This window comes from Fistularia commersonii, chromosome 10, assembly GCF_037954325.1.
Source record: "Fistularia commersonii isolate RoL2024-O1a breed Wild chromosome 10, RoL_Fcom_v1.0, whole genome shotgun sequence".
NCBI classification, from domain to species: Eukaryota; Metazoa; Chordata; class Actinopteri; order Syngnathiformes; family Fistulariidae; genus Fistularia; species Fistularia commersonii.
In genome coordinates, this window is record NC_141293.1 from 3,885,388 (window position 1) to 3,913,266 (window position 27,879).

The 27,879-nt window shown below is 43.3% G+C and overlaps 2 protein-coding genes across 3 annotated transcripts in view; one reads left to right on the forward strand and one right to left on the reverse strand.

Annotated features, from left to right (window-relative positions):
* Nucleotides 1-7,029: 7,029 nt before the first annotated feature.
* mppe1 (metallophosphoesterase 1) lies at nucleotides 7,030-22,764 on the forward strand. Its single transcript, XM_086153371.1, has 9 exons — nucleotides 7,030-7,610; nucleotides 7,782-7,890; nucleotides 10,608-10,711; nucleotides 15,925-16,005; nucleotides 16,588-16,696; nucleotides 18,677-18,745; nucleotides 19,782-19,904; nucleotides 20,093-20,233; nucleotides 21,970-22,764. Exons 1-9 carry the CDS (start codon nucleotides 7,381-7,383, stop codon nucleotides 22,153-22,155), a joined length of 1,152 nt encoding a protein of 383 aa, XP_086009497.1. The 5' UTR covers nucleotides 7,030-7,380; the 3' UTR covers nucleotides 22,156-22,764.
* Nucleotides 22,765-24,225: 1,461 nt separating this feature from the next.
* The window catches only part of LOC147230131 (guanine nucleotide-binding protein G(olf) subunit alpha), a 60,691-nt gene continuing 57,037 nt past the window's right edge, over nucleotides 24,226-27,879 (reverse strand). For both annotated transcript variants that reach the window (XM_086153369.1, XM_086153370.1), the window contains exon 12: nucleotides 24,226-27,090. In XM_086153369.1, the coding sequence (XP_086009495.1) occupies nucleotides 26,944-27,090 (147 nt within the window). In that variant the 3' untranslated portion in view covers nucleotides 24,226-26,943. The remainder of the gene's footprint in view (nucleotides 27,091-27,879) is intronic.

The following is a 27,879-nucleotide window of genomic DNA, read 5'->3' on the forward strand; positions in this document are numbered from 1 at the left end:
GAAAATGAGCAAATCATTACACAAAGCAACCTGAAAATGAGGCCGGTAGCACAAGTAGGACTTGTATGCCCGGTGTCTCGTCTGTTAGTTCCTGGGAGGAACTGAAATGACAGTGTTATGGACATTTTTCTGTCCTTTTGGAGGAAGTCGGTGAATGAAAAAGACTGGTCAGAGTAGTCTATGGACATTTATTTGAGGCCTGAAATTTTCCCAGAGTCCAAAGATTGAACTCTTAGCAGGACCGTTGGGCACTCATCTATTCTTTTAAGTGATTTTGTCATACCGGAGTGGACTAATAATAAATAAAATACTTCTTACCATTAATTTGACTTTTGGTGCTGCATGGTTTTGTATTCCTCACTATTGCTAAAGAACCAGCAAAGCTAGCTGAGTTCCAGTCACCTTGTCGTGTCCATACCTGGAGTTTCTGCTTGCACTCTTCAGAGTAGCCCTTGGCACTCTTTCTGCCTGGTGATATTTCGGAGCAAATGTTTCATAGCGTGTCTCGAAGCGTTGCTTTATATTTGACCGTTTCATCTATGAAATTTTATCAGCGTATGATAAGACACAGCGCGGTACTTGCTCACTCCGCAAAAGCCAATTCCTCTGTCCATTCCTGTTGAAATGTAGGGTACTCGCCATCTTTTTCTCTTTCCGCTATCCTCATAGGAAGAAGGGTTTGCTCTGCATCAATTATCTAGCAGACTATTTCATCAGAAGGAGGGAAGTTTACTTCTCGACCTCACAACAACTTATGTAGGCAGCTGCATTATCCAATAGAAATAAGAATTTTGAAGTTGGGCCCTCGCGTATTCCAAATTCCAGATGGGATCGACTCCAGCCATCGATAACCCTGAACAGGTGCAATATAAAATAAATGTATGGATCTAAGCGGAATTGTTTATTACTTATTATGTCAGCTAAGACTTATCTGCGAGCCAGATGCAGCCGTCAAAAGAGCTCGCGAGCCATAGTTTCCCGACCTCTGGTCCAGACAATGGGTTAGTTAGAAACCAAGAGATTGAAGAAAAGCAGCTGCAACAAAAGGAAGGGCAGTTGGGAGGCAAGTAGAGAACAGGTCCGGTCTCCATCAAGGTTATGAAGCCTCATTAAATTCTCCATATATGGAGACTACCGGGTACATACGACATTTTCCATTACAACGGTGAAAAACCGTCCCCTCTCTGCTGCGGTAGCTCATCTCATTCTTCTGGGTTAATTACAAAAAAGGGATTGCAAGAAGCTGCTGGGGAGGCACAGATGTCCCAGGAGGTCCCCGCTGCCCCCCGGGAGTCCAATCGACCTGGCGCTCGACCGAAGGTTTTTTTTTTTGTTTTATCAAAAGACTTGGTCGGAAAGGGTGCACTTTTGTGTCTGGAAGGGTCGCGGACGTGGGTTGGCTAATCCTTTTCACGGTTACCAAAGAACCTGAAGGACAAAAGCTGGAGTATCAAGGGAGGGGCGAGCGGATCGAATTGGTTAAATCTGAAACAAAGCCTGCGGGAAGCACTTCGGGGGAGACGTGGCGAGGCTCGCCTCGGTGTAGCGTCGAACTGGTACGGGAGAAAGTGCAAGAAACCTCTGGAGGTGACAGCACGCAAGCAAAATATGCCAAGGGATCTCTTGTTATCCCCCCGCCCTCCTTCTACCACATCAGATATTCCCAACAAACTGTGTTACCATGGCAACACGGTATCATGCACAGAAGGAATGTCTGGTCTCCATCGACGTCAGCGGAGATCTCATTGAAAGCCATGGAAATATCATCGGCTCTAAACTTTTATTTCTAAATTCATCACTGGAAAGTGGACTCCTATTATTACTTTGGGTTTTTTAAAAGACACTTTTCTCCACTTCCATTGCTCTGCACTGCTGACCCTAAGTCAGGGGTGTCAAACTCATTTTGCCATACAGCCTAATTTGATGTCAGTAAAATCATTACTTAGAAGTAACACTAAGTCCAAATTTTTCCTTTTTTTTAGTGTGAAGGAGGTAAACAGGTAAATTATAAAAATTCTTTATATGTAATTAACCGTTCCTCTAAAAAATACATGATTAAAAATGAATATTAAAAAAAAATTGATGAAATTATACCCTAAAATTAATGTTGATCTTGTCACCATGGGAAAATTTGCCACTAGAACTTATTAGAAAATTGATTGTTTGCATGTATAAAAGGAGGCATAATGTTTACAAGTCTATTCTGGTTATTAAATCAATCGTTTTAATTTTTCCGTTTTTTTTTTTTTGCTATCAGTTTTGTGGTATTTATAGAAAAAAGAAAAGAAAATATCGTTTTAACAATGTCACTAGAAGTTTTTTCACTAAAAAATCATTTTGTTTTCAAATTTTGAAGCAAAAAAAAAATACATTGCAAAGTTACTTTTTCATTTTTTCCTTGCCTGTTTTTTTTTTTTGAAACCCACTGATTTAAACCACAAGATGAATGTGAGAAAAAACGCGCGAGCTGCACTAACACAAAGATTTTATTTCAGGAAGGTGGCCACAAAATATTGTTCTGTGGGCCACAATTGGACGCAAGTCTGAGACCCCCGCCCTACATACTCCAACTCCTCCACCTGCTAATCTTCATCCATCTCCTGTCCAGGCCATACCTCTACCTCTACAGATAATCCTCCACCTGCTCTCCCAACACATCACAACATCATCTGCAAAACATTTCAGTCCACTCTGGTGGACTCACACCCGGTCCATCCATCCTCCTCGCTCCCGAGGAGAACCTCAACCAGCAACCTCTCTGGTCCCACCACCTTCTCCTGCACCTTTTCCTTAGTGTACCTGCTCATGTTAGAAAGCAGAGAAGCTCACCTTGCTTGCTCCATGCGGTATGCTTCTTTTGTGCCCAATCATGACGCTCACCTGTTTCCAATTACCCAGCTCACTTGTGGAACAGATTTTTTTTTTTTTCACATTTGCAATTAAACAACAAAGTTTATCAGTTCAAAAGGGATTTGCAAATAGCCACATTCTGTTTGTATGCATACAGGAAATTGGGGGTTTGTGAAACTTTCTTCTGCACCAGCGGTGTACTGGAGAAGTCGAGTCAAAACAGATTTTAAAAAGAGGAAATGCCTTTATTGCCGTATACAGTTATGCACAGAGCGCAACATGAGCGAAATTTGACCAAAAGGTGGACAAGACAGTGGTGAGACAAGTCATGCTGTATGCTCTAGAAACTGACAATAACCAAAAGACAGGAGGCAGAGCTGGAGGTCGGAGAGATGAAGATGTTGAGGTAGTTTTTGGGAGTGACCAGGACGGATAGGATCAGGAATGAGTCCATCAGAGGGACGGCACATGGTATGAGGTCAGACAAGCGGGACTGAGATGGTTGGGTTATGTACAGAGGAGGTATTGGGAATATATTGGTGGACCCCCTTCTTATGGCCCTACACTGGCTCCCGGTAGCCGCCCCCATCAAGTTCAAGTCCCTGGTGCTCGCCTAACGGGCAGTGAATGGGACAGCCCCGTCCTATTTCCAGGATACGGTCAAGCCGCATGTCCCTACCCGTCCCCTCCGACCTGCCACCTCCGGGCGACCGTCCACCCTGTCACTCAGAGCCTCTGGCTGCCGATCGAACCGGTCTCGGCTCTTCTCGGTCTCGGCTCCTCAGTGGTGGAACGAACTCCCAAAAAAGGTCAGAACATTGGGGTTGCTACCCATCTTTCGCAGTGAGCTGAAAACATACCTCTTCACCAAGCACTACCCTACTAATCGCACTTAGCCACCAACCCCCTCGCCAAAAAGAAAAAGGATGAAATGACTGTATGAATGTATATGGATCTGAGTGGCTATTTGGTGGTCACTTTCGACTTCCAACTACTGGTACTTCGGATCTTCGGTGACTAAATTACACTTCTTATAAGTCGCTTTGGATAAAAGTGTCTGCCAAATGACTACAATTTAATGTAATGTAATGTAACGGATGCTGGAGGTCTAGAGCAGCGGTCCCCAACCCCCGGGTCGCGGACCGGCACCGGTTGATTATTTCCATTGGATTTATTATCTGAGTCTTTATTTTGAAAAATCTTTTATTTAAAAAAAAAAAAACGGTCGCCAAAAATGTAACCCACAAGCTAGCAAAAATGGGTAAATAAACAGATGTCGGATGGAAAGTTTATTTTCGAAGGGGAAAAAGGTCTTGTTAAGAGACATATGAAGAGACTACAATTTCCAAGAAAAAGAAAAAATTTTAAGGCGATTACATGTTTCTGCTTCAAGCAGAAAAACAGTGTATGATTTTTGTGTAATGAGGCAGCGACAGTTGTCAAAAAGAAAAATCTACGTCGGCATTTTGACACCAAACACGGAGCTAAGCATGCCAAAGTTAGCTTTCTAGAAAAACAACAAATTGTCCAAGAATTAAAAACCTGGGCATTTTACGGCCCGTTTTGTATTTTTATCCAACCCCCCAAACTATTTTCTTTAAATATTTTAACAAGTATTTTCAATCAATATTGAATTTAGAAACTTTTTTTTCTTTTTTAATTTTTTTTTCCAAAATTATGTCGGTACATTTATATTATTGTTAATGATTTTAAAATTGAAATAATATGCCAAAAATTGAAATATTTAAATTGCAATTTTCATTTTGTTCACCTAGTTAGCCCGTGCATAAAAATTAAATAAGAAATGCGGTCCGCCACCCAAAATAAATGCCACCCTTGTTCTATACAAATACATATGTAGCATTTTGGATTTGAATGAGTAATAAATTCAGAGATATTTAACAGTAAGGAGTAGTTATATTAATTTTACATTACATTTGGTTACTGTTACAGTTGTGGCCTTTTGAGGGCAACCATTCTCCTGATGTGGAGAAGGTTGATTCGCTGTTAAATAAAATGAAAAAAATAATAAATAGAATAAAAAATAAATAAACACAAATTTAAAAAATAATAATAATTAAAATAAAAAATAAACACACAAATTAAAAAAAAATAATAATAAAATCAAAATATAAATAAATAAATAAATAAATAGATAACATATATGTATGTATAAAAAAATTATTGTACAGAACTGTCCAAATTTTGAGTAAGCTCCCTTTGTATTTATATAATATATATATTATATAAATCTGGAATCTGTCAGCAGAAGGGAGCAACACAAAGTGGAAGATGTGGGATTGATCTGCGAGGATCTTTTTGGCTGTTTTTAATATTACAATATAAAGGTCTGAGGGGTCGGCCGATTCATCACCCCACCATGTTAATATTTAACATGGAACCTTGTTTTGTACACACACACACACACACACACACACGCACACACACGCACACACACACACACATTCTTTTTCCAATGGGTCTCATCCTCATGCCAGTCGGTATTCAATTTTTATTTCTATAAGGTTTTAACCATTAGTTCATCATTTTCCACCAACTTAAACAGGACTTCAGACACTGGCCGACAGAAAATACCTGCATTTGAGCAGTATGTGTGTGTGTGTGTGTGTGTGTGTGTGTGTGTGTGTGTGTGGTCCCCTGACAGAGCACAGGTGGGAACAGAAGGAATGATGTGCCTCTGCAAATCAGCAGTTAAACCCACTCCCATGCAATCATCACAAGTTTAAGGTGTGTGTGTGTGTGTTTGTGTGTGTTTGTGTGTGTGAGTGTGTGTGTGAGTGTGTGAGGCGCGCTCTCGCTGATTAGATGTCTGCTCTTAACCACTTAATCTCATTTATTCCATAGTTCCTGGCTCGTCTCCATCTGCTGGCAGAGGGAACCCATCACACACACACACACACACACACACACAAACACACACACACACACACACACATACACTAACACACATACATACACACTTATCAGCCCAGCCATCAGATAATCATTTATCTCTCTCTCTCACACACACAGACACACACAGACCACACACACACACACACACGCACACACACACGCACACACAAATACACACACAGTGTGTGACTGATTCCTTCCACTAACTTGCACCCTTTTCGGTCTCGTTAACCAATCGGACCATAGGACCCCCCAAAACACCCCCCACCCCAAATTCGTCAGCTCTGGAATCGCGCGCAATCGAATCGTCAAGTTAGATGACGAACGCAGCGACACAACCGGAAGTTAAATTAAAACATTCCTAAAGAAAAATTAAAAAAAATATGTCAAATATATATGTAATAAAATAAATAAAAAAGAAGCTTCCTGGTTTGAAAAAGATACATTTTATGGAAAATATATGAAGTTCTTTGAACTACGCTTTAAGGAATTACTTGACGGTGGCTGTTTTTTTTTGTTTTTTTTTAAATTGTCAGATGATGCTTTTCTAATGTTGAAATATATTTTTGTTTTTTTTTGTTAAAAGAAAGCATGTGTCGATGTATGAGAGAGTCTCCCAGTGACTTGTGAGGGAAAGAATAAATACTTGTATGCCTCGTATGTCTAAGTCCATTCATTCAAATTGAGATCTAAGTATTTTCAAATTATATGGAACATATTTTATATATATTTATTTATATATACATATGCATACACACACATATATATAATCAAGTGTATTATTTTTATTATATTTATTATTGTTGTTTTTGTTGTTATTAAAGTTGAAATAGTTTTATGGTCATTTTGGAGTCTCTCCTTTGACATTTTCCTGCCATGCATTTATATACTCATCAAGACCGATATTATGTTGTGTTGACTTTCATTGCTGTATTATCATTATTTATTCTATTATTGTTTTCATCATTATTTTTGTTGTTCTATAAAATCCTGCAACTTTTTAAAAAATTATTTCTGCACCTTTTGCTTCTGATGCCATTACATTTCTACGCTTCAAGCACATGAAATCTAATGTCATCCAATCTAATTCTAATACGCGTTATTTGTATTATTGATTCTTTTTTTGGGCTGACTTTTTTAGGGCTCTTTTTAATGTTTCTTTTTTTATATATATATATTTTCAAGGTTGTCCGGGGTTATTAGGGGAAGTGAATAATTATTAAAAATTTTATTTTTTAGACCAACCGGAAGTGGGGGGTCTCACTAATGTGAAAGCCGCCTGCACGGACGGCCGCCGCCGCCGCCGCCGCTCCATGCAAACCTCGAAGTGGGAGGAGGAGAAAGAGGAGGCGGGTGTGTGTGTGCGTGTGTGTGTGTGTAGGGGGGGGGTCTATTTTTATTTGATTTTTTTTTTTTCTTGTTTTGAAGGGGTTTTTTTTTTAGGGGGTGGGTGGGTGGAGGGGGGTCGCCGGGTGATGATGGGCGGTGGAGGCGGTGGAGCGGAGGTGGACCCGCTATGAGCATCCGGAGCTCCGGAGAGGAGAAGATGCCCGATGGAGCGCCGCTCCATCCCCGCCCGGGCCCCCCTCCTCCCGCACGCCGACTGACGGAGCCATGCCGAGGTTCAGCGTCCGGTGGATGCTCGCCGCGGTGCTGATCCTGCTGGCGGCGGGGACCTTCTTCTTCTGCGAGTACCTCATCTACTTCCCCGCCATCCTCAAGTGCGCCTGGCCGGCGGGCGACGGTGACGCCGCCGGCCAGGGCGCCCCGGTCCGCGCTATGGTCCTTTCGGACACCCACCTCCTGGGAGCCGTCGGGGGCCACTGGTTCGACAAGCTGAGAAGGTAAGGTTTCCATCATCATCATCATCCTCATCATCTTTTTCATCCCTCCTCATCCTCCCTCCCGCCCGCCATTTCAAGCGCCCTCACCGCCAAAGTCTGAGTAATTTATTTATTTTTGTTTTGTTTTTATCAACACCCCCCCTTCTTCTTCTTCCTCTTCCTCCATGCCAGGGAATGGCAGATGGAGAGGGCTTTCCAGACCGCGCTTTGGCTCCTCAGGCCCGAGATGGTCTTCATCCTCGGGGACATCTTCGACGAAGGCAAGTGGAGCTCCCAGAAGGTAACACTGTTTTCTCTTTGTTCCCGCGCTCTGTGCGTGTGCGTGATAGTGCGTGGGGATGCAGATGTTGTGAGCACTGTATACCCCCACCCCCACCCCCGCCCCCGCAACATCCCCCTTCACACACGCACATAGATTCTGTCTGGTCCTGTGAGATCCATCAGGTGAGATGGAGGGGCTTCAACTGAAGGGAGGGTGATGGGGGATCGATCATGGCTATCGGTGATCAATCAGGTGTCACGAGGTGGGATGAGAATACCAAAAATTGGCAATACTGATATTGGGAGCAGGGGGGGGGGGGGTCTGGTTGGAACCATCTCCCAGATCCTCCTGTGATGGATTTCCTTCTTTCCTTATGGAGAACATCAACGTTTTTTGTTTTTTTTTCCAGCCCAGCGAACTATTTTCTTTGAATATTTTCAATCAATATTGAATTTCGAAACTTATTTTTTTGCTTTTGTTTAATTTCGTACGGATGATTGCATACAAAATAATTTTGGTCGGTACATTAATTAATTTAAAATTGAAATTAAATTCCCAAAAAAATTGAATTATTTAAACTGCAATTTTCATTTTTGTTCACCTAGTTGACCCGCGCATAAAAATTGAATAAAAATAAATGGAGTAGATGGGTGGCTCCTGGATGGGGGGGGGGGGGGGGGGACGGACACTCCACGTGAATATCAGCTCATCTTTCAGCTGATCAAAATTCCTTTTTGTGTTGACATTTTATATTTTTAAATTGTATTGAAATCAATCTGGAGGTTCTAAGTCATACAAGTCACGGTGAAATCTTCTTGTCGTGGCAACTGGACTTGAACTTCTTCACTTGAAGAGATTTCAGGCCTATTTTTCACTTCTAATGACCTGTAGGGAGTTTTCATAAACTCTCCCTGGGTTTTGGGCTGGTTTAGGTTATGGTGGCTTGGAAGAGTCTTCTCTTCAGGTGTCGGATTGGAAGGGGTCTGTTTGCCACTAGAGAGTCCTGCTGAGACCTTGAGTTGGATTTGTTCAGCTTCTGTATTGGAGACGTGATGTTGCGTGTGGCTGTTTCGGTTGCCGTGATGAGGTCTACTGTCGGGATCTGCAAAATTTAGACCCTTTGACGGGTTTAGACATTTAGTTGCCCAAAACCCTGGCAGTGATATTGGGAAACTCCCCACAGGTCATTCAAAGTGAAGATACCCCTGGGATGAGGGCTGAAATGTCTTCAAGTGAAGAAATACAAGTCCAGTTGCCACAACAAGAATTGAAATCGCCCTTTTTTCGGCAATCCAAAGTTCATAATATGTATTATTGATATTTTCTTTGTGTTGCTCATCATATTTTACGATATTTTTATATCCCGGAGTTCTTATTTGCGTTAATGGAGATGGTGGGGTTTTCTGCTGTGCAATGGAATCCCAATGGACTGCGATTTTTTGCAGATGACACCCTAATATATTTTCGTCCAAATCTTCTTGTCGTGGTAACTGAGCTTGAATTTCTTCACTTTAAGATGTTTTCACCCCTCATCCCAAAGGCTTCTTCAGTTCCTCGGAATCTTCAGAACAAGAAGATTTCCACAAGGATTTACCTTGACCTGGATGAGTGTGGTATATTGTGAGAGCAGGACGCAGGTGGAGGTATGCTCTGGATGACGGAGATGAAGAAGGTGGAGGACTTTGGGTCCAGAGTCCAGGGCAACGGAGAGCATGGAGAAGAGGTGATGAGAACCGTTGGAGGAAAGTGTCAGGTGTGATCAGGAGGAATTAAAGGAAAAGACGATGGTGGGATCAGCGATGGTGTCTGGTTTGGAGACGCTGAAGAAGCAGAGCTGGAGCTGTGGAGCTTCTCTCTGGGAGTGAGGAGAACGGAGAGGATCGGGAATGAGTCCATCAGAGGGATGGCATGTGTTAGTTGTTCTTGAGATAAAGTAAGACTGAGATGGCCAGGGCATGGACAGAGCAGGGATGGTGAAGATCCGGGTAGAAGGACACTGAGGTTGGAGGAGGTCTTAAGGAAGACCGGAGGGAAGGTTTATGGATGGAGCGAAAGAGGACGTGAAACGAGTTGGCCTGAGAGAAGAGGGCTAGACGGAGGACGGTGATAAGCTGTGATGACTCCAGAAAGGAGAAGAAGAAAGAGTAGATCCATTCCTGAAAAAGAGAACCTGCAGTAAATGTTCCTCAACAGAGGTCAAGGTTCGATGATCCCCATCAGGATGGATTTAAAGGAACGTAAAGTAGGTCACGAAAACAGTTCACTTCCTTCGCGTGTCTGATGTGATTCCTTACATCCCAAGTGAACACCGGTTTTATCTTGTCCGAGTTCCTTGGAAATTCCCTTCCGTGACACGCGAGCCGCCACACTTCGGGACGCTTTTCGCCCAACTCCAATCAACCAGAGGTCTGTTTAAGTCTGGTTGACGGGGCGCTAATTGAAAGCGTGGCAGGGGGAGTTGTCGGAGGCCTCGTCGGTGTTCGCGCCATCATGTAAACGCGCGGCTCTGATGTAATTACGGGTCTCCGGCATCGCTCTCGGCCCCTGCAGGTGCGCGATTGAACGCGGGGTCTGAATCAAAGTGCCGCTTCTCGGACTGCCGGGAGAACGCCGGAGATCCCATTAACTCGCCGCAGATTCCCGTGGGGCCTTTTTCCTTGTTATTAGCGGTGGCGTTGTGACCTCCCCTCCCCCCCCCAGCTCAGCTGTGTTTGTGTGTCTCCCGCGCGGCGCAGCACTGGGAGGACGACGTGCGCCGCTTCCACAGGATGTTCCGACACTCCACGGACACGGAGCTGGTCGTGCTGGTGGGGAACCACGACATCGGATTCCACTATGAGTAAGGATCTGCTCTGCACCCTCATTGTTTCATCCAAACCACCATGAGAGATGCGTTCAATTTTCGCAGACTATTTCCATGTGGTTAGTGCTTTTGGCCTCACAGCACGAAGGACCCTGGTTCGGTTCCGAAAAGGGGACCTTTCTGTGTGGAGTTTGCATGATCTCCCTGTGTCTCTGGGTTTTCCCTGGACATTTCCAAGTGGGGTTGGAGCGCTTCGGCCTCAGGAGAAAGAGGTCCAGGGTTAAATTCCGACAGAAGTCCTTTCTGTGTGGAGTCTCTATGTTCTCCCCGTGTCTGCATGAGTTTCCTCCACAGTCCAAAAACACGCAGTAGGTTCATTGGGGACCCTAAATTGTCCCTGAGTTGTATGTCTCACGGAATGAGTTCTTCCATAGTCCAAAAACATGCAGTAGGTCCGCTGCAACCCTAAATTGCCCCAGAGTTGTATGCCTGACAGGATGGGTTCTTCCACAGTCTAAAAACAAGCAGTCGGTCCACTGTGGACCCTAAATTGCCCCAGTGTTGTATGCCTCACAAGATGGGTTCTTCAGCAGTCCGAAAACATGCAGTAGTTCTACTAGGGACCCCCAATTGCCCCAGAGTTGTATGTCTCAGCATATGACTCTGTAATGGCTCCAGGGTGAACCCCCACCTCTCCCCCAATGGCAGCTGGGATAGGCTCCACCCCCCCGCCCCCGACTACAGGACCAGCAGCATGGGCATTGGATGAATGAGAGTTAAATTAATATTTTGGTCATGTTGTCCAATGTCGCATATCCCAGTATGCTGCTGCTCCCTCCCTTTGCGGTTTTTCCCCCTCAGCATTGAATGCAGCATTGGTGTCGTGTTAAATTACTTTGCGTTAAACCGATGCCGGGTTCAGGGTCGCATCCCGGATTTTACATAATCCCGGCCCCAAACCAAATCGATCTAGGGTGAACCCAGCCTGCTCACCCAGTGACAGATGGGATTGGCTCCAGTGTTCCCATGACCTTGAATGCAGGATGAGCGGTGTGGAGAATGAATGAATGAATTGTGAGTGATACAGGTCACTTTCCAATGTCAGGGTCTGATTTGTAGAAATCAGACATCAGCAGGTGTCAGTAAACACATTACGCTTCACTTTCCCTTGGGTCAGCTAGTATATATACGATGCAATCATTAGTTGTAATTTTAGTTGTAATTTTACAAATCAAAATAAATCATGGGCATTGCATCTGCTTTCTGTGAAACCATGCATCATTTGTGAGTTGACATCAGCGCCGGAGATCCGGACCGGAGTTCATTTGTTGTCATCCGGGCCCCTGAACCATTCTTGATTTATTTACGATCCTCATTTAAAACCACTTGAAACCTTTTGTCAGTGAACACATCTTCTATCCCCACGGGGTCACTTCAACCCCAACGAGTTCGCATTGATTTTTCTGGATTGACTATTAATCCAGAGATCCATCTTAGCACAAAGCTGTCAGGAATCTGTTGAGTGCAGATAGAGGGGAGGGGGTGTCAGTCAAGGGGGGGCAGCGGGGTGCTAGTAGGGGGCGGTTGAATGGGAAGGGGGCTCGGGTATGACATGGGATGATTGGTCCTGGGTGGGGGAAGAGCTCCAAGCTTACAAGAAGGGATTTTCAAAGGAGGGGGGCAAGGGGGAAGCTGTTGGACAGGATGTGTGTGTTCCAGAAGGAGGTTACTTGGGGGTAAAGGGTGTGCCCATTCAGAAGAACCACAGCATTGTACCCTCCTGCTAAAGGGGGGGGGGGGGGGGGGGGGGGGTCGGATTAAACCCAGAATATAATGGATGTTTGGTAAAGGAATAAATGAACCATAATTCCATAGAAGTCGTCATCGGCTCAGTTCAGTGCGATTTATTTCGGAAAGCCTCGAGTCGCTTCCAGTTGCCAGAAGAAAAGCCATATTTCTGAGTTAGTTGGCATGTAATTGAGTTGATTTAAAGGTCGACTTGGCGATGTCTCACAACCACTTGTACTTCCTTCTCGGGGCTTCATTGACCTCGTCTTACGATCCAGGGGATTTTGTTTCGGGTTTACTCAGAGTCTCAGGGTCGTGTCACTCTCAGAGTCAGTCTTGGTGCTGGTCCACCAAAGGCTCTGGCCTTTATCCTGAATTAGTCCTGCTCTGCTTCTGTCTGGGTCTTTATTTCTTATGTCCACTCTAGGAATCAGTTTGGAAACTTTACTTCAGAGAATTATTTCTCCCCTTTAATCAGATATCATTTGAAAGCCCACTTTGTCACCTTTGCAACAAGGTACATCTTGAATGGGTCGTGTGGGTAGGACCCCCAAAGACAGCCAATCTTCTCCTGTTGGTTTGTTTAAAGGTACTTGGTGCAGTGCAGGATTGGACTCTGCCACAGTCAGAAGGAAAAAAACATATTGGCCAATTTTACACTTCATTCATTTCACGTCGGCGGGCACCTCAGCAGCGTATAGAAGATCCAGTGGAGCCACAACAGCGCAGAGTCTCCTCCTCACGCTGGTCGTTGACCTGGTCACTTTGTGGTGTAGGATGGTGTCACATTGCGCAACGGAGGAGCTATTAAAGGTCAAACAGCGTGGTCGCACCACTGACGCTGGCACACCCGAGTTAATCTGAGTTGTTTTTTTTTGTTTGGGTTGCGGTCTTGACTCACGACGGGTCATCCCGTTCACGCCAAGATTCTTGGGGTACTCAATGATGATCCTGGCGCTCTAGGCTACCCACAGATTTTACCGTACAAGTTGTACCTCGTTGCAGGGGTGATTAATGAGGCTTCCCAGCTACATATATAAGTGCTTTGTCAAGGTTGAGCCAAAACGTTGACCTGAACAGGAGATTGAACCCATTCGCACAATAGGGTTTAATCAAGAACAAAGTTTCTCCAAAGGGGAAAAAGTCATCGTGCACACCAATCAACACTCTACGAACCTGACTTCCATTGGACCATGGCATGTGCAACAATTCAATATAAGACAGAGGGATGAACCAGTAGCACTATCAGGGTTAAGATCAGGAATACATAGCAGGATTCACGCCAGATACGGAATCAGGGACCAATCAGGAAGAAGTGTTACCCACTCGGGGCTACACCTGGATGAAGAGCAGGTGGAAACCAGTAGGAGGAAGCAGATCCAGACAATTGACAGAATCATCATCCCAACCAAATTAGTGTTTCGGAAAGGGGGGGGGGGGGTAATCGCCTTGAAGTATTTTCCAAGTTTCCGAGAATGTACACTGAGAACCTGTAATTGGACCATCTTCAACGAATCTCGAAAGAAGGTCCGACACTCCAGGTAAGCTCACGGAGAAACCCGGGGTCACGTCTCACAGAGATCGGAGGCTTATTTTCAGTAAATCCTTTTTTGTTGCGAGAAGCTCGTTCCCCAATGGCTGGGGGAGGGGGGGCGGGGGGGCTCAAGAGATGAAGACACACGAGATGATAGTTCCCCGTGAAACCACTGACACTGCAGTTGGGGGATTAGTCTGGGTAGCCCAGACATGACTTACGTGAAGTGACGTTGAGCTTTGCAGAACCAAAATCCATTCAGTTTCTTTTTTGTTATGGTTCTGTTTTCTGCAGCTAGCATCTCCATAATTCTGATTTTTTTGAGCACAATGTGTGAGAGGATAGGAGTCACGTGGGGAAGGACGTCTTTCTATCCAGGGCTGAAGTGTCCCTTTGAAGAACGGCCCGATTTCTACTCCAAATACTTAGGAGAGGCGAGAAGCAAAGACAAATATGCATAATTTAACGGTATGTTCATCTTTTACGGAATTCAGGTTGGGAACATTTGATGTTGATTCTTATGTAAGAGGGGAGGAGATATGCCGCTTTGGTTTTGGGGCCGGGACGAAGTGAAATTGGGGACGCAGCCTTGGACATGCCATCGGTTTAATGCAAAATCATCGAACACATCGGCAAATGCAGCTAAAGGGAACAAAGGGAACAAACCGTTGGGTACATTAGGATACGGGACATTGGACAACAAACAGTCATTCATTCATTATCTCTACAACTTATCCTGCAGTCGGGGTCACAGGGGGGCTTGTGCCCATCCCATCTGTCATTGGTCGGGAGGCGGGGTTCACCCTGGATCCATCACAGGGCCGCTCGGAGAGGCTTACAACCGCTCTCTCGGGACCAATTTAGGGTCTCCAATGAACCTACCGTGAGTTATTGGACTGCGGGAGGAAACTGGAGAACCCAGAGGAAGCCCAAGCAGTTAGTATTGAACCATAGGCGATCTGGCTGTGAGGCAGAAGCTAATGCTACAAACCACTGCGCGACAGTGCCGCCTTAAAATGAGATACTTATGTGAATTAATATGGGGAGGTAAATGCTCATTTACCACACAGGGTAATTCTATGTTGTTTGTTAATATCATGTTTTTTTTCCAACCGAAAGAAAGAAAGGAAAATCAATAAATAAATAAATAAATAGATATCTATTCACAGAGAGTTTTTTTGACCAAAAATAAATACATGAATAATAAATAGATAGAGAAATTTAATTTAAGGTAAATTAATGGTAATTTTTCATTTTTTTATTACAATTTTTCATTTCTTGTAAATTGGGGTTTACTTCATATTTCAGGGGTCGGCAACCTGCAGCTCTTTGAAAATAATGAACAAGCATTTAATTAAAATGTATCTTATTTTAGTTTGTTCATTTTTAGAATGTCATTTTAAATTTGAAGATGACAGTGATCTTGTAATATCTAAATAAAACCTGTTAAAATATTTTTGTCGCTCTTAATAAACAACTGCATGCAGAGAGAGACAGCATTTTTGGTTTGCTGCCAGTGGATAATTTAAGTTACGTTTTTTTTATAAATACAAGAAGAACTCAAATTGACATTGAGTATTTTGCTTTTTTTTGTCTTTTCGCTGTGCAAAATGTTTTGTTGCATGCAGAAATGTAATAGAACCGTTTTCTCTGCACTTCATTGATTTAACAAAATGCAACACATATTTTCTTTATACATAGTACAAAGGCAAAAAAAATAACGTTATATGCTGTGTTAATTTATTTCAGATTTTAAAAGAGATGTGTGGCTCCCAGTGTGGAAAAAAAATGTCTCTTTGAGTGATAAAGGTTGCCGACACCTGCCATAGCTGGTTATTTTTTATATCCTTTTATTTGGTTGATACCTGTTGGGAATGAGAGCGCGCCATCCGTTCCATCACCTAGCATTTCGTTTTCCATCCTGCAGGATGGACTGGTTCAAGCTGCAGCGCTTCGAGAAGGTCTTCAACGCGTCCTCCACCAGGATAGTCACCCGGAACGGGGTCAAGTGAGTGGCAGTTGTTGGGGATTGGGGGGACTGTTGGGTTAAGGGGTCAAAGGTTAAATCCAATTATTCGAAGCTAACCTCATATTTCAATTCTCCTTCCAAGTGTTTACATGAGCACTTATGTTTCTTCTTGGTTTAATTTCCAGAGTCACAGTCATTGTTCATTTTGAAAAAAAAACAACTTTTTTTTAGTTATAGGTGTTTCTGTTATTTCCTAATTGATTAATCGTTTATTGCAAATTGCTCAGTTAGCATATCTCGGAGAAATTAGATGAACAGTTTTACCTTTGTGCTGTTTTATTTTAAATTAACAAAAAAAACAGTAATCACTGGTTTAGTTTATCACCTCAGCTTTGCATTATTGCTAATAAAAGAAAAAGGAAGATACAGCTACAACTACAGTGAAGGAATTTGTTTCTCTGAAAATTATCTTTCCTCACAAACAGACAATTGTGATTGGCTGATGGATTGAATTTATCACATCACTGTGTTATGAACCCTTCATGCACCACTTATGTAATTTTAACAAGTTACTTGAAGAGGCACAGTTAAAGAGTCAGCTGTGTGTGTGTGTGTACGCAGCTTCCTGCTGGTGAACAGCGTGGCGCTGCACGGCGACGGATGTCCCATCTGTCAGTCGGTGGAGAAGGAGCTGATCAAACTTTCCAGAGATCTCAACTGCTCCCTGCAGGTCGGTGGCAGCGTCAGCATCCGGGGATGGGGGGCGGATTTAACTTCAGCTACAAAAAAAAAAAAAAAAAAAGCAGAAGCCCATAGAGTCCTTGGGCTTTTTAGAGAATTCCCCTATGTAGCTAATGCTAGATTCGCGCAAGGATGGGTTTTTATTCGAGGAAGCTTCTTAAGGTGAAGAGCTGGTGAGAGCAGAGTAAAAGGGCTCCTAAGAAGCTTAAGGATGGCTTTTAATCAGACGAGGAAATGTCAAAAATCCAAGGAGGAAGGTAGAACATCCCTCAGCACCATAAGATGGCGGATTCATCAAAAAACACAGGATTTCAGATAGAGCTGGGAGCTGTTTCACCTCATTAGGGGCGCCGGGCAGAGATTGCAGCAATTGAAACGCCGTGTTGTTGGAGAAGACCAGTGGTACGGTGGCAGGGTAGTCACACACACACACACAAACACACACACACACACACACACATACGTACACACACACAAGTGATGTCAGATGTAAACAATATGGCCAAAAGTATTCGCTCAACCATCCAAATAATAGGAATCAGGTGTTCCAATCACTTCCATGGCCACAGGTGTATAAAATCTAGCACCTAGTCATGTTTTTATAAACATTTGTGAAAGAATTGGCCCGTAGCCGAGCAGCTGCATCCAACCACACATCAGTTGACGTGCAGTCAGTAGAGGCAGGGGAAGGCCGGGCCTCAGCTGTCATCATGGAAAGAAAAAATGTAAAATGAAAAAGTAAATCAAATGGTTATACTTATGTAGTGATTTGTACTATAAAGTTATTTTCCACTTAACTTCATTTTTAGTAATTTTTTTTCAAAATTGCTAAAAACAAATATTCCGGTTTATCCTTCAAATATGAGGAAGAGACATGCGGTGACTAGGGATTGTATAATAATTCTGCTAACTGTGCTGGCATGAAATGCACTGAGAACACTTTTAATATATGAACTAAATTTCCATAGTTTAGCTGATGTGTATAATGTTTTTTGTCAACAATTGTAACGTGTTTCTTGTGCTGAGCGATATTAAGACGTTAAGTGAGGCACGCAGTAACGGTGCCTCATGGTAGGGGACACTGGTGATCCCAGGGATCCTTCTTACTACTCGGCCAGAGAATAACATAATTAGCAATAGCAAGCTTCAGTAAACATCAGTGCCTCACCAGCCTTGAACCTCACCGCACGTCACTGCCACAAATCACCAAGTGCAATGCAAAGTGTGTAATATTTTGCCATGTCACAACCCAACATTCCACGATTGGGGGTGTCAGGGTTTGGGAGGGACAGGCACAAAAGACCTCTTATTTATCATAACAGTTGCGCTAGCAGTTACAATCCCTGTGTAATGACACAGAAATAGCTTAGCAAAAACGATGGTGTATGCCTGGCCAGATGCGGAAGTAGATCCTTCCGGGAACCTTCAGGGAGCCCTGGGACTCAGGGAGAAGATACAAGGACGCTATCATGCATTGATGAAGGGGCACGAGTGCAAGACGGGACAGGAAGAATGGGTGGAATGAGCGAGGTGCATCATGGGACATCCCTCAACAGAGGTAGCCTATGTTAGCATAACTGGAGGTTAGCCTAGTGCTAACTAGCCCTAGCGCTAACTGCAAGCTCTCCATAAGAGGAAGATTTCAAGCTTGTGGAAGGTGTCTGCACCCAGAGTGTAAGATGGTCACATGCATATGCGCACACACACACACACACACACACACACGCACACACACACACACACACACACACACATACAGTGTTCCCTAATGATGCAGTGCCAGGCTGGATTCCACTCCACCTCCCACATCCCACATTATTAGAAAGTAAACAAACTGCTTGCAAGTTCTCGGACCTGCAAACAAAGGGGTTGCAGGGAAGTGCAGCACTTGTCAAGTTTTTTAGAGGAACTCGTGACAAAGAAAGAAGGAATTAGAGGCTTTAAAAAATGTGCGTTTGTCATTGTGCAGGGTGGCGTGGTGGCGGACGGCTGTGAGGGCGCGCACGTCTTCCCGCCCACGGCGCCCATCATGTTACAGGTGAGCATCCCTCTTCTTGTATGTCAATGACAATAACCTCCCACATGCCTTTGCTGTTTTGACTTCCTCCAAAACATATTTATCGTTTTGTTTCGCCGTGTGATCGGCTTTAGTCATGGAGACACTTAAGGGACGAAAAACCAAATAAGTTTTATTCTCATTTTGACACGGTGGTGCAGTGCTAAGCCCTTCTGCCCAGGCTGAAAATATAACTGCAAGTTATATTTATTTATTTACAATTTTTTAAAAAGGAATGAAATTAAATCAATAAAAAATATAATTAATATAATCAATAAAAAATATATTTCATATATATGAAATTAAATCAAATGGAAAAAAGAAAATTTAATATATTATGCAAAGCATTTATCACACTTGCAAAAAAATTGCAACTTTAAAACTTTTTGTCAGAAGTAAAATATAATTTTTCTTTTTTAATAAATCTGGAACAGCTAACTGTATTTCATTTTCTTTCTCTATCCCGTTAATATTTCGCTCAAAATCACGCTATGATTTTTTTTTTAATTTATTTTAAGTTTATTTAAAAGTTTAAAAAAGGAATTAAATTAAATTAAGTTTTGAAAAAAATCAAGAATAAAAAATATTAAAATACATTATAAAAAAAACATCACACTTGCAAAAAAGTACCAATTTTAAAACTTTTTGTCAGTAGGAAAATATAAAAAGAAAAATGTAACAAATCTGGAACAGTTAAATGTATTTTCTTTCTTTCTCAGTCCCGTTAATATTTCCCACAAAGTAACGATAGGATTTTTTTTTAGTTCATTTAAAAATTTAAAAAAGGAATTAAATTAAATCAAAAGGTTAAAAACAATAAAATAAAAAATAAAAAATATATATATTATGTAAAGCATTTATCACACTTTTTGTCAGAAGTAAAATCTAAAAAAATATTTTCTAATAAATCCGGAACAGCTTAATGTTTTTTTTTTTTTCCTTTTTCAGTGCAGTAAATATTTCCCGCAAAATCACAATACGAACCCTCTGCCCGGCGTTTTTTTTTTTTTGTCTTCAGCACTACCCGCTGTACAGGGTGAGCGATGCCAGCTGCACGGGTCAGGACGCCGCGCCCCCTGAAGAGCGCCACCTGCTGTTCAGAGAGAAGTACGACGTGCTGTCCAAGGAGGCCTCGCAGAGGGTGAGAGCTCTGCGGTGTTCTGCACCCACCCCTTCGCAAATCCCCTCCAAAGGGATCACAAAACACATCAACAGTCCGCTGTCAGGACAGTCAAGAACAGAAACGCCAGTGATGATGATGATGATGATGTAGTAATGAGCCAGCAAGTGCCCTGTCCCTGGAGTTACCTGTTTTTTCCCTCTCCTTAGCTGCTACAGTGGTTTAAGCCCCGCCTCATCCTGAGCGGCCACACCCACAGCGGCTGCGAGGTCGTCCACGACAACAAATACGTGGAAATAAGCGTGCCGTCCTTCAGCTGGAGGAACCGGAACAACCCCAGCTTCATCCTGGTGAGCTCCCTCCCTGGTGGTAGCTTCCCGTAAAGGTCAACGGTCGAAGTTTACTTGTCAAAGTTTGAAATGCCTAGGATTGAGACGGAGTGCGTGCTTCCGTTGCTATCCTAGTGTTTTCCTGTGGGGAAGGCAGCCCCCCCCCCCCAGGGGTATGTGAAGCTGGGAGCTAACAGCCAAGCTAATATGGCTAAGAACCACCATAAACAAAGACAAGGCAGGACGTCCAATGACAGGTCCGAGATCAGCGCGGCCTTCTGCCTTGACCGGACTCAAAAGCAAGAGATAGAAAGGAGTGTGCTAGAAAAAAGAAAATTTCATGACAGTCCTGAGGGATGCACACAAAGGATCCTACTAAAAATAACAGTGCTGCTAACGCTAACATGCTAAAAGCTGAAATTATACATTATGAGCTTTAATATTCATAAAAGTAACAACATTGTTGGGCGCCTGGCAAGACGCTGCAGTAGATCGAACCCGATCCCCTCGGAGCCCAAGGGAAAAGATACAATAGAACCCCGGCTTATAAATTTAATTCGCTCTTTGACTCTGTTCAGGGACTGAAATGTTGACGGAGCACATACATTTTTCCCTGTTGATATCAACGTAAACCCAACTGATCCATTGTCCAGCACCAAAAAAATCACCCTGTACTCCTTCGAAACTTATTTGTGGGTTTATTTAAACTCAGAAAAGAATTAAATCTAACCTTAATTATTACTGTTTCTGCTGTTCATTCCCTTTTTGCTAGCACTTATTCTCTTTGTTTCCTTCACTAAATCTTTAAGTAAAGCCCTCTCGCCTTTGAGACCCTCACTAATGCTAACGCTATCTGCTGTAGGTTGCCAGGCTACCCGTTGTGCCCTCAAATCGCCCCAGGGGGACAAATAATGTTTTAAAAGCCATATCCAGAATGAAAGGAAAAGTGAAGAAGACAGTGGTGAGACCAGTGATGCTGTATGCTCTAGAAACCATGATAATGGCCAAAAGACAGGGGGCGGAGATGGAGGACGCAGAGATGAAGATGCTTTGGGATTGATGAGGTGGGATAGCATCAGGAATGAGTCCATCAGAGGGACAGCACATGTAAGATGTTTTGGAGAGAAGGTCAGAGAAGCCAAACTGAAATGGTTGGGTCATGTACAGAGGAGGGATAGTGGATATATTGGTAGACTAATGCCGGAATTGGAGCTGCCAGGCAGGAAGCCTAGAGGAGGACCAAATAGAAGATTTATGGACATAGTGAGACAGGATATAAAGTTAGTTGGTTTGAGATGGAGAAGGTTGATTCACTGTGGTGACCCCTGAAGGGAAAAGCCCAAAGGAAAAGGAGAATTTGTCACAGGGGTGCAGGACATGTATGACCCAGATAAAGGGATGACTGAGATGGTTTGGACATGAACACTCCCTTAATCATGTCCAAACCATGGTGAAGATCTGGGTAGAAGGTTGTTGAAGGTGGAGCTGCCAGGCAGGAGGTCTTGCAGAAGACCAAAGAGAAGATTTATGGACGTAGTGAGAGAGAATATGAGGTGAGTTGGTGTGAGAGAGGAGAGTACAAAGAGTAGGGTTAGATGGAGAAGGCTGGTTTGCTGTGGATACCCCTGAAGGGAAAAGCCCAAAGGAAAACAAGAAATTCCGCCTTCCCCGCCGGTTGAAACGTCCGCACAGATGTTGATCACTGTGTCGACTTACCGCTTATTGTCCTGATTGTCCCCCTCCGCCCTCGACCACAGGCGTCGGTGTCGCCAGCGGGTTACGCCTTGTCCAAGTGTTTCCTGCCCGAGGAGAGCACCGTCATCGGCATCTACTGCTCGGCGGGCGCCGGCCTGTTCCTGCTCCTCCTGGCGCACTGTATGTGGATGAAGGGTCTGCTGCAGTGTCTCAGCCTCTGCCTGCTGGGGAAGCACAAGTCCCTGTGAACTCCATTTCCCGGCACCTGAAAAAACGTGATCGCCTGAAACGTCACAGCGCCGCTGTGAAGGAGATGAATATTTCAATCTTGGGAGGCGGGAGGATGCGGCCAAAATTTGCTTTTTACGAATTTTATTTATTTATTTATTGGGGAAAGGGAAAAAAAAAAAAAAAAAAAAAAACATCCCTCAGGAGCACCACAGGAGAGCGAAGCTGCAGGAAAAGATGCAGCCACTGACTTATTTTTTGGGGAAACTTGTCCTGAAAGACAAACCCTCACACACACACTCACAATTAAAACCAATCAAACGAGCGTATATGTAAATATACTCCGTCCCTGACCATGTTGTTGACGTCAGCTCGAAGCAACGCCATGTGTGTTAACCAGCCAAATCGTGTTATAAGCAGCTTGTTACATGTAATTACATCGTTATTACACAGTGGCAGATATTTCAATCCAGCACGGCGCTACTTAATCATAAATTGGCCATATTGGCATCAAGAGAGCAGTTGTCTTTTCTTGAGACTCCCATCAACACATGACGGGCTCCAGTTTCCCCGAAGGGGACGCAAGACAAAGTCATATTTAACAATATTTCACCAAAAAAAGAGAAAAATCCTTTATAACTTTACGATTATTACAATAAAAGACGCATTTAGATGGCATCGCAGTGTATCCAAGCTGTTTATGACACTCGGCCGGCGTACTCACTTCGGCGTTCCACGGCTGCATGTTGGTGTCTCCTCTCTGATGTTACCCGTGATCCCTGTGTAACACACACTCACACACACACACACCATCACACACACCGACCGATCATCTCACCTTCCGCCGGGTTCCTGACGCGGAGATCCGCCCGATTTTACGAGACGCATATCTGAATATATTTATCCATCACTTTTTCTGTGCCAAATGTTACTGTTTTTTTTGTTTTTTTTTGGACAAATTGTTGACATGTTTTCCGACAAGGTGTAAATAATAAAAACCAGAATCTTCAGATGGGTTTCTCTGGGTGGATAAAAACCTCGGTGTTTTCTTGAAGAGAACGTGTAGAAATATTATTTCTGCTTCTTCAGGGTCGCTGGAAGTGGGGTTCACCTTGGATCCGTCACGGACCTACAACTCACTCCTTTGCAGGTGGAATAAACATGCAACCAGTCCCTCCTTCCAGAAAACACACAACACTTGTTGACCCTTGAATTGTTCGTATGACTAAAAAGAACCGTGTCACATTTAAGATTTGATTTTTTTTGTTTGATTTCCTGTGTGACATTGAGCAGCCGGTTCTCCGCCGGAGGGTTTGTCGTAGGAGCCACCACCATGACAACAAACCAAAGATACCATCACCGAAGTCGCCGATCCTGATAATAAATAATCCCTTGGTCTATTTACTTTGAAAGCTACCCTGCAAATCGTTCATGATGGAAATCATTTAAAACGGATTAGATAAAAGAAAAAAAAAAAAACGGACCCACGAGGCCTTTTTAACCTGAGATTTAGGATTTCCTCTTCACTTTTTGACTGAAAAATATTTCTTAATGTTCCCGGTGACATATAACGGTAATATAGACTTGAATTACTGATGAAAATTTGGGACTTTTTTTTTCTCCTTTTTTGAGAGTTCTAGGTGATGCCTCTTTTGTGTTTTACTGGAAAAAAAAAAAAAATTAAAAGGTAATTAAACTACTTTTACTGTAACCCTGCTCCAGCTAGTCCCAAGGCCTGTCATTAAAAAAAAAAAGGGCCGGGAATCTGAGCGACCCTGAATTGGGTGAGGTCACACGTGCTAAAATGTCCAAAAGGCGCCTGAAACATGTGTTTCATCTGCATTTCCCTTTCAGGGGATTAAAAAAAAAAAAAAAGTCCAGTTCCCGGGGCGGATCACGTCTTCTTTTTACATTTTCTTGTTTTAAACCATTTAAACTCTTGACGAATCGCACCATTTCCCTTTCCCGTCGAACCCCCCCACCTTTTTTTTTTTTTTTTTTTTTTTTTTTGGAAACACACGGGAAACATCCAAACACACAGTTAAGAAATAAAGCAAGTGATGATAATAATAATAATAAAAAATAAAAAGTCCTCTAATGTGCCTCTTTATTTAAAGAAAATAAAAATGTCATTTAATCATCCTCCCGGGCCAAACAAGGTTCGTTTTTTTTTTTTTTTTTTTGTTTTTGTTTTTTTTTTTTTTTTTGCACCTCCGGTCAGTCCGCTCTCTGTCGGGGGGAGGGGGTTGGGATGGGACGGGGCGGGGAGGGGCAGACGTGTACTGTAGCAGAAGAAAAAGGCTGATGCTGTTTGTACAAGGAGAAAGAGCTCGTCTTGTTGGGTGCCGCTCACACATTCATAGTGCCTGTGCCATCGGGTTATGGCTCCAAAGGACCAAAGGATTACTAATATTGCACGCTCTCATTTATTCATCTCCATTCTAAACATGCTTTCCTATGTGTGTATGTATACATATTTACCGTATACATACATAGGTATGTACACCTAGGCACACACATAATTAAACATGTATAATTGTACATATATATTTATATAGACCTATAAATTTACATGTACATACATTTATAAAATTTTACACACAAACGCACACTCTTGCCCTCGCTCGCACGCACGCACGCACGCACGCACGCACACACACACACACGATGCGTCTGTGAGTCTATGTTCGTCTTATGTACACATGCGCACAGGCACGCACATCGGTACAGGTCTCAGACACGCTTCCGAAATCGGGGAAAAGAAACGAAAAATAAAGAAGTTGGTTCCTATTTTAAAAAAAAATTATTATAATAATAATAATAATAATAATAATAATAATAATAACGCCAGGTTGCAATTTGGACACTTTCGATGGATTTCCGATTTTTTTTTTTTTTTTTTTTTTTTTTTTTTTTTTTTTAAAGCTGTGAAATTAAAAATTAAATAAAATCAAAAGACGGGAGGGCGAATAAATCCCCCTCGCCCCAAAACAGAAGGGAGAAAAAAAAAAAAAAAGAAAAAAAGGCATGGCGCTGCAACATCTGGTCTTCACTGCAGGTAAGTGGTTAATTTGCATAATGTATACAGGTTTTTAGGATTTTTTTCCCTATTTTTTTTTTTTTTATTTTTTACTAAACAGCATTTCCTTTTTTTTCTTTTTTTTTATAAACCAGAAAAAAAACAAACAAAAAAAAAAACTAAACTAAACTCTACAGAGAAAGTCCCCTACCCGCAGTCCCTCTGCTGCCGATAGAGTTTGACATCAAGCTGTACAGCGCAGTCGAAAACATACTTACATCTGAGCTCATTTACAGGTACAGCCATAATCAAGGCACAAAGATCTACAAGTAGATTTGTTTTTCTTTCAATTAAGTTGTACAAAATAATATTACATTTTACAGTCTGTACAGGATAATTCAACCTTGCACAGTGTACAAGTTAACCCCCCCAAAAAGAAGAAAAAGAACAATACATGTCTCTCTCTCGCTCTCTCTCTCCCCTCAGTATCTCATCTCTATGCTAAAAGGATGGTTTTGTGTGTGTGTGTGTGTCTGCGTGTGTGTGTGTGTGTGTGTGTGTGTGTGTGTGTGTGTGGAGGGGTGGGTGGGCGACAAAAACAAAAAAAAACAAAAAAAAAAATAGGCAGGTCCGAGTCCGTGGAGGCAGCTCTGGGCTAAGGTGCAGACAGCTCAGTCCCTTTTCCTTCATTTTCAAACTTTATCCTTCGTCGTTTTTCGTCGTCTCGGTGTGTTTTCCTCCCCTCCCTTCTCCCCCCCCTCCCCTTTTTTCGCTCGCGCCACATGTCTCTTGGCCGCTCGGTCCACCCTGCAGCTCGGCAAGCTAACGTCGTGACAGGGTAATAAATATCGTGATGCTACATTGTGTGTATGCTTCCTCTGGAGAAAAAAAAAAAATAATAATAATAATAACCGAAACAAAAAAAAAAAGTTATTAAGGAACCTGATGCAAAGTGCATTTATCTCTTCATCCGCTCCGTCCTGCTCCGTCCTCTCCCCGCTGTCCTTGGTGTCCAGTCGGCGTTCGCACGCGGGGGGGCGGAGGAGGAGCGGGTGGGTGGGTGGGGGGCAATTAAAAGTCGGGAGGGGACGGGAAGGAAGAAAGGGGTCAAAGGGCGGGGTCAAAGGTCATGACGGTGACGCCGGGTTTCCGCCGGCAGGTGACACGAAAACATTACAAACACATGCACGCTTTCAAATGGCATTCCTCCTCCTTTTCATAGCTCCCTCTCTCTCTCACACACACACATACACACACACACACATACGCACGCATTCACACGCACGCACACACACTGCCTCTACACTGAGGTCCTGCGAGTGTGTGTCTTAGGCCTCCACACCCGCCAGTTAAGGTCCAATGACAAGCCGATGAAAGGAAAGAAAAACAAAAACAGAAGGACACAAAGGAAAAACAAAACAAAAATAAAAGGAGGTAGCCCGAGGCTTAGTGGAATGACAAAAAAAAAAAAAAAGCATTCAAAAAAAAAAAAAAAGGAGGGGTGGAAAGAAGAGGAAAAGGCGGCAACTTTTGCTCCCCGACCTTCTGTTTATGTCGGTGACGCGGGGACGAATTGCTCTTAGAGGAGGAGGAGGAGGAGGAGGGGGAACAGAAAGCTAAGAAGAAGAGGATTTGACACACTTCAGTAGTATTTTATAGTCCTGGACAGGCGGGGGAGGAGAGGCTGGGGGTCGGAGGAGGAGGAGGAGGAGGAGAAGCAGGAGGAGGAAAGGGTCGTCAAGGATGCAGAATGGTGGAGAACCACAGAAGGCTGACGGAGGCGCTCCCATCACAAGAGTTCGTACTGCCGCAGGTGCATTCTCTGGATGATGTCCCGGCAGTCGTTGAACACCCGCCGGATGTTCTCTGTGTCCACGGCGCACGTGAAGTGGGGGTAGCAGTAATGTCTGCCGTCGCCGCTCGCAGTGCTGATCCGCTGGGGGACAAACACACCGGGACGCTCGGTTACATCGCGTTCGGGGGAAGGGATTTGCGGACGGAGCTTTTCGGTTAAAGGCGAAGTTTGCAGGGGGTCAAAGGGGCTCCCTAGAGCCCCCTAGTGGCCACCGGTGGGAAGGCAACCTCACAAAAGTCCACCCTAGTTTAATTCAGTGACAAAAAGCTCATAAAAAAGTACACAGAAATGTTTGCTCTATTTATATTATATTCATACATCCTCCAGGACTCCTTACTGATTAGTATCATTTTCACTCCACACCTGTTATTTCTATAACCATCCCCTACGCAAGACTATTTCCCTGTTTTCTTTTAATATTTTTGTATTCCTCTGTGTAGATCGTCTTAATTTATGTGTATCTGTATCGTATTGTTGCATATGCTCTCCATTATTCTACCCTGTAAAGCTGCTGTGACAGTTTCCCTGTTCTGGGATCAATAAATACTTCTATTATCTTAAAACACACAGATTAGACACTCTGTGTTTGTACACATTTGTGTCTGGTTACAAATTAGCAACTGTATCTCCCCTTTGACCGTCAGTGAAAATAATGTTTCACACATTTGTCATCGCCGTTTATCATCTGTCGCGTTTCGCTAAAATACCTATTTATTGGAGCATTTATTTAGCAAAACCCATTTAGATATCGCCTGGAAATGAATGAGAACTAATATAAACACCTGAAAATTAAATATTTAAGGGAAATGGTGGGAACACCGATCATATATCATACTAGCGACACAGACTTAGCATATCTTTTAAGTCCCC

Bases quoted from the DNA above. Each gene is read 5' to 3' on its own strand.
- mppe1 (XM_086153371.1), top strand. From the start codon at position 7,381: ATGCCGAGGTTCAGCGTCCGGTGGATGCTCGCCGCGGTGCTGATCCTG. The intron at 16,006-16,587 runs GTGAGTGGCAGT...GTGTGTACGCAG, and splicing joins GTCACCCGGAACGGGGTCAA to CTTCCTGCTGGTGAACAGCG. The intron at 16,697-18,676 runs GTCGGTGGCAGC...GTCATTGTGCAG, and splicing joins ATCTCAACTGCTCCCTGCAG to GGTGGCGTGGTGGCGGACGG.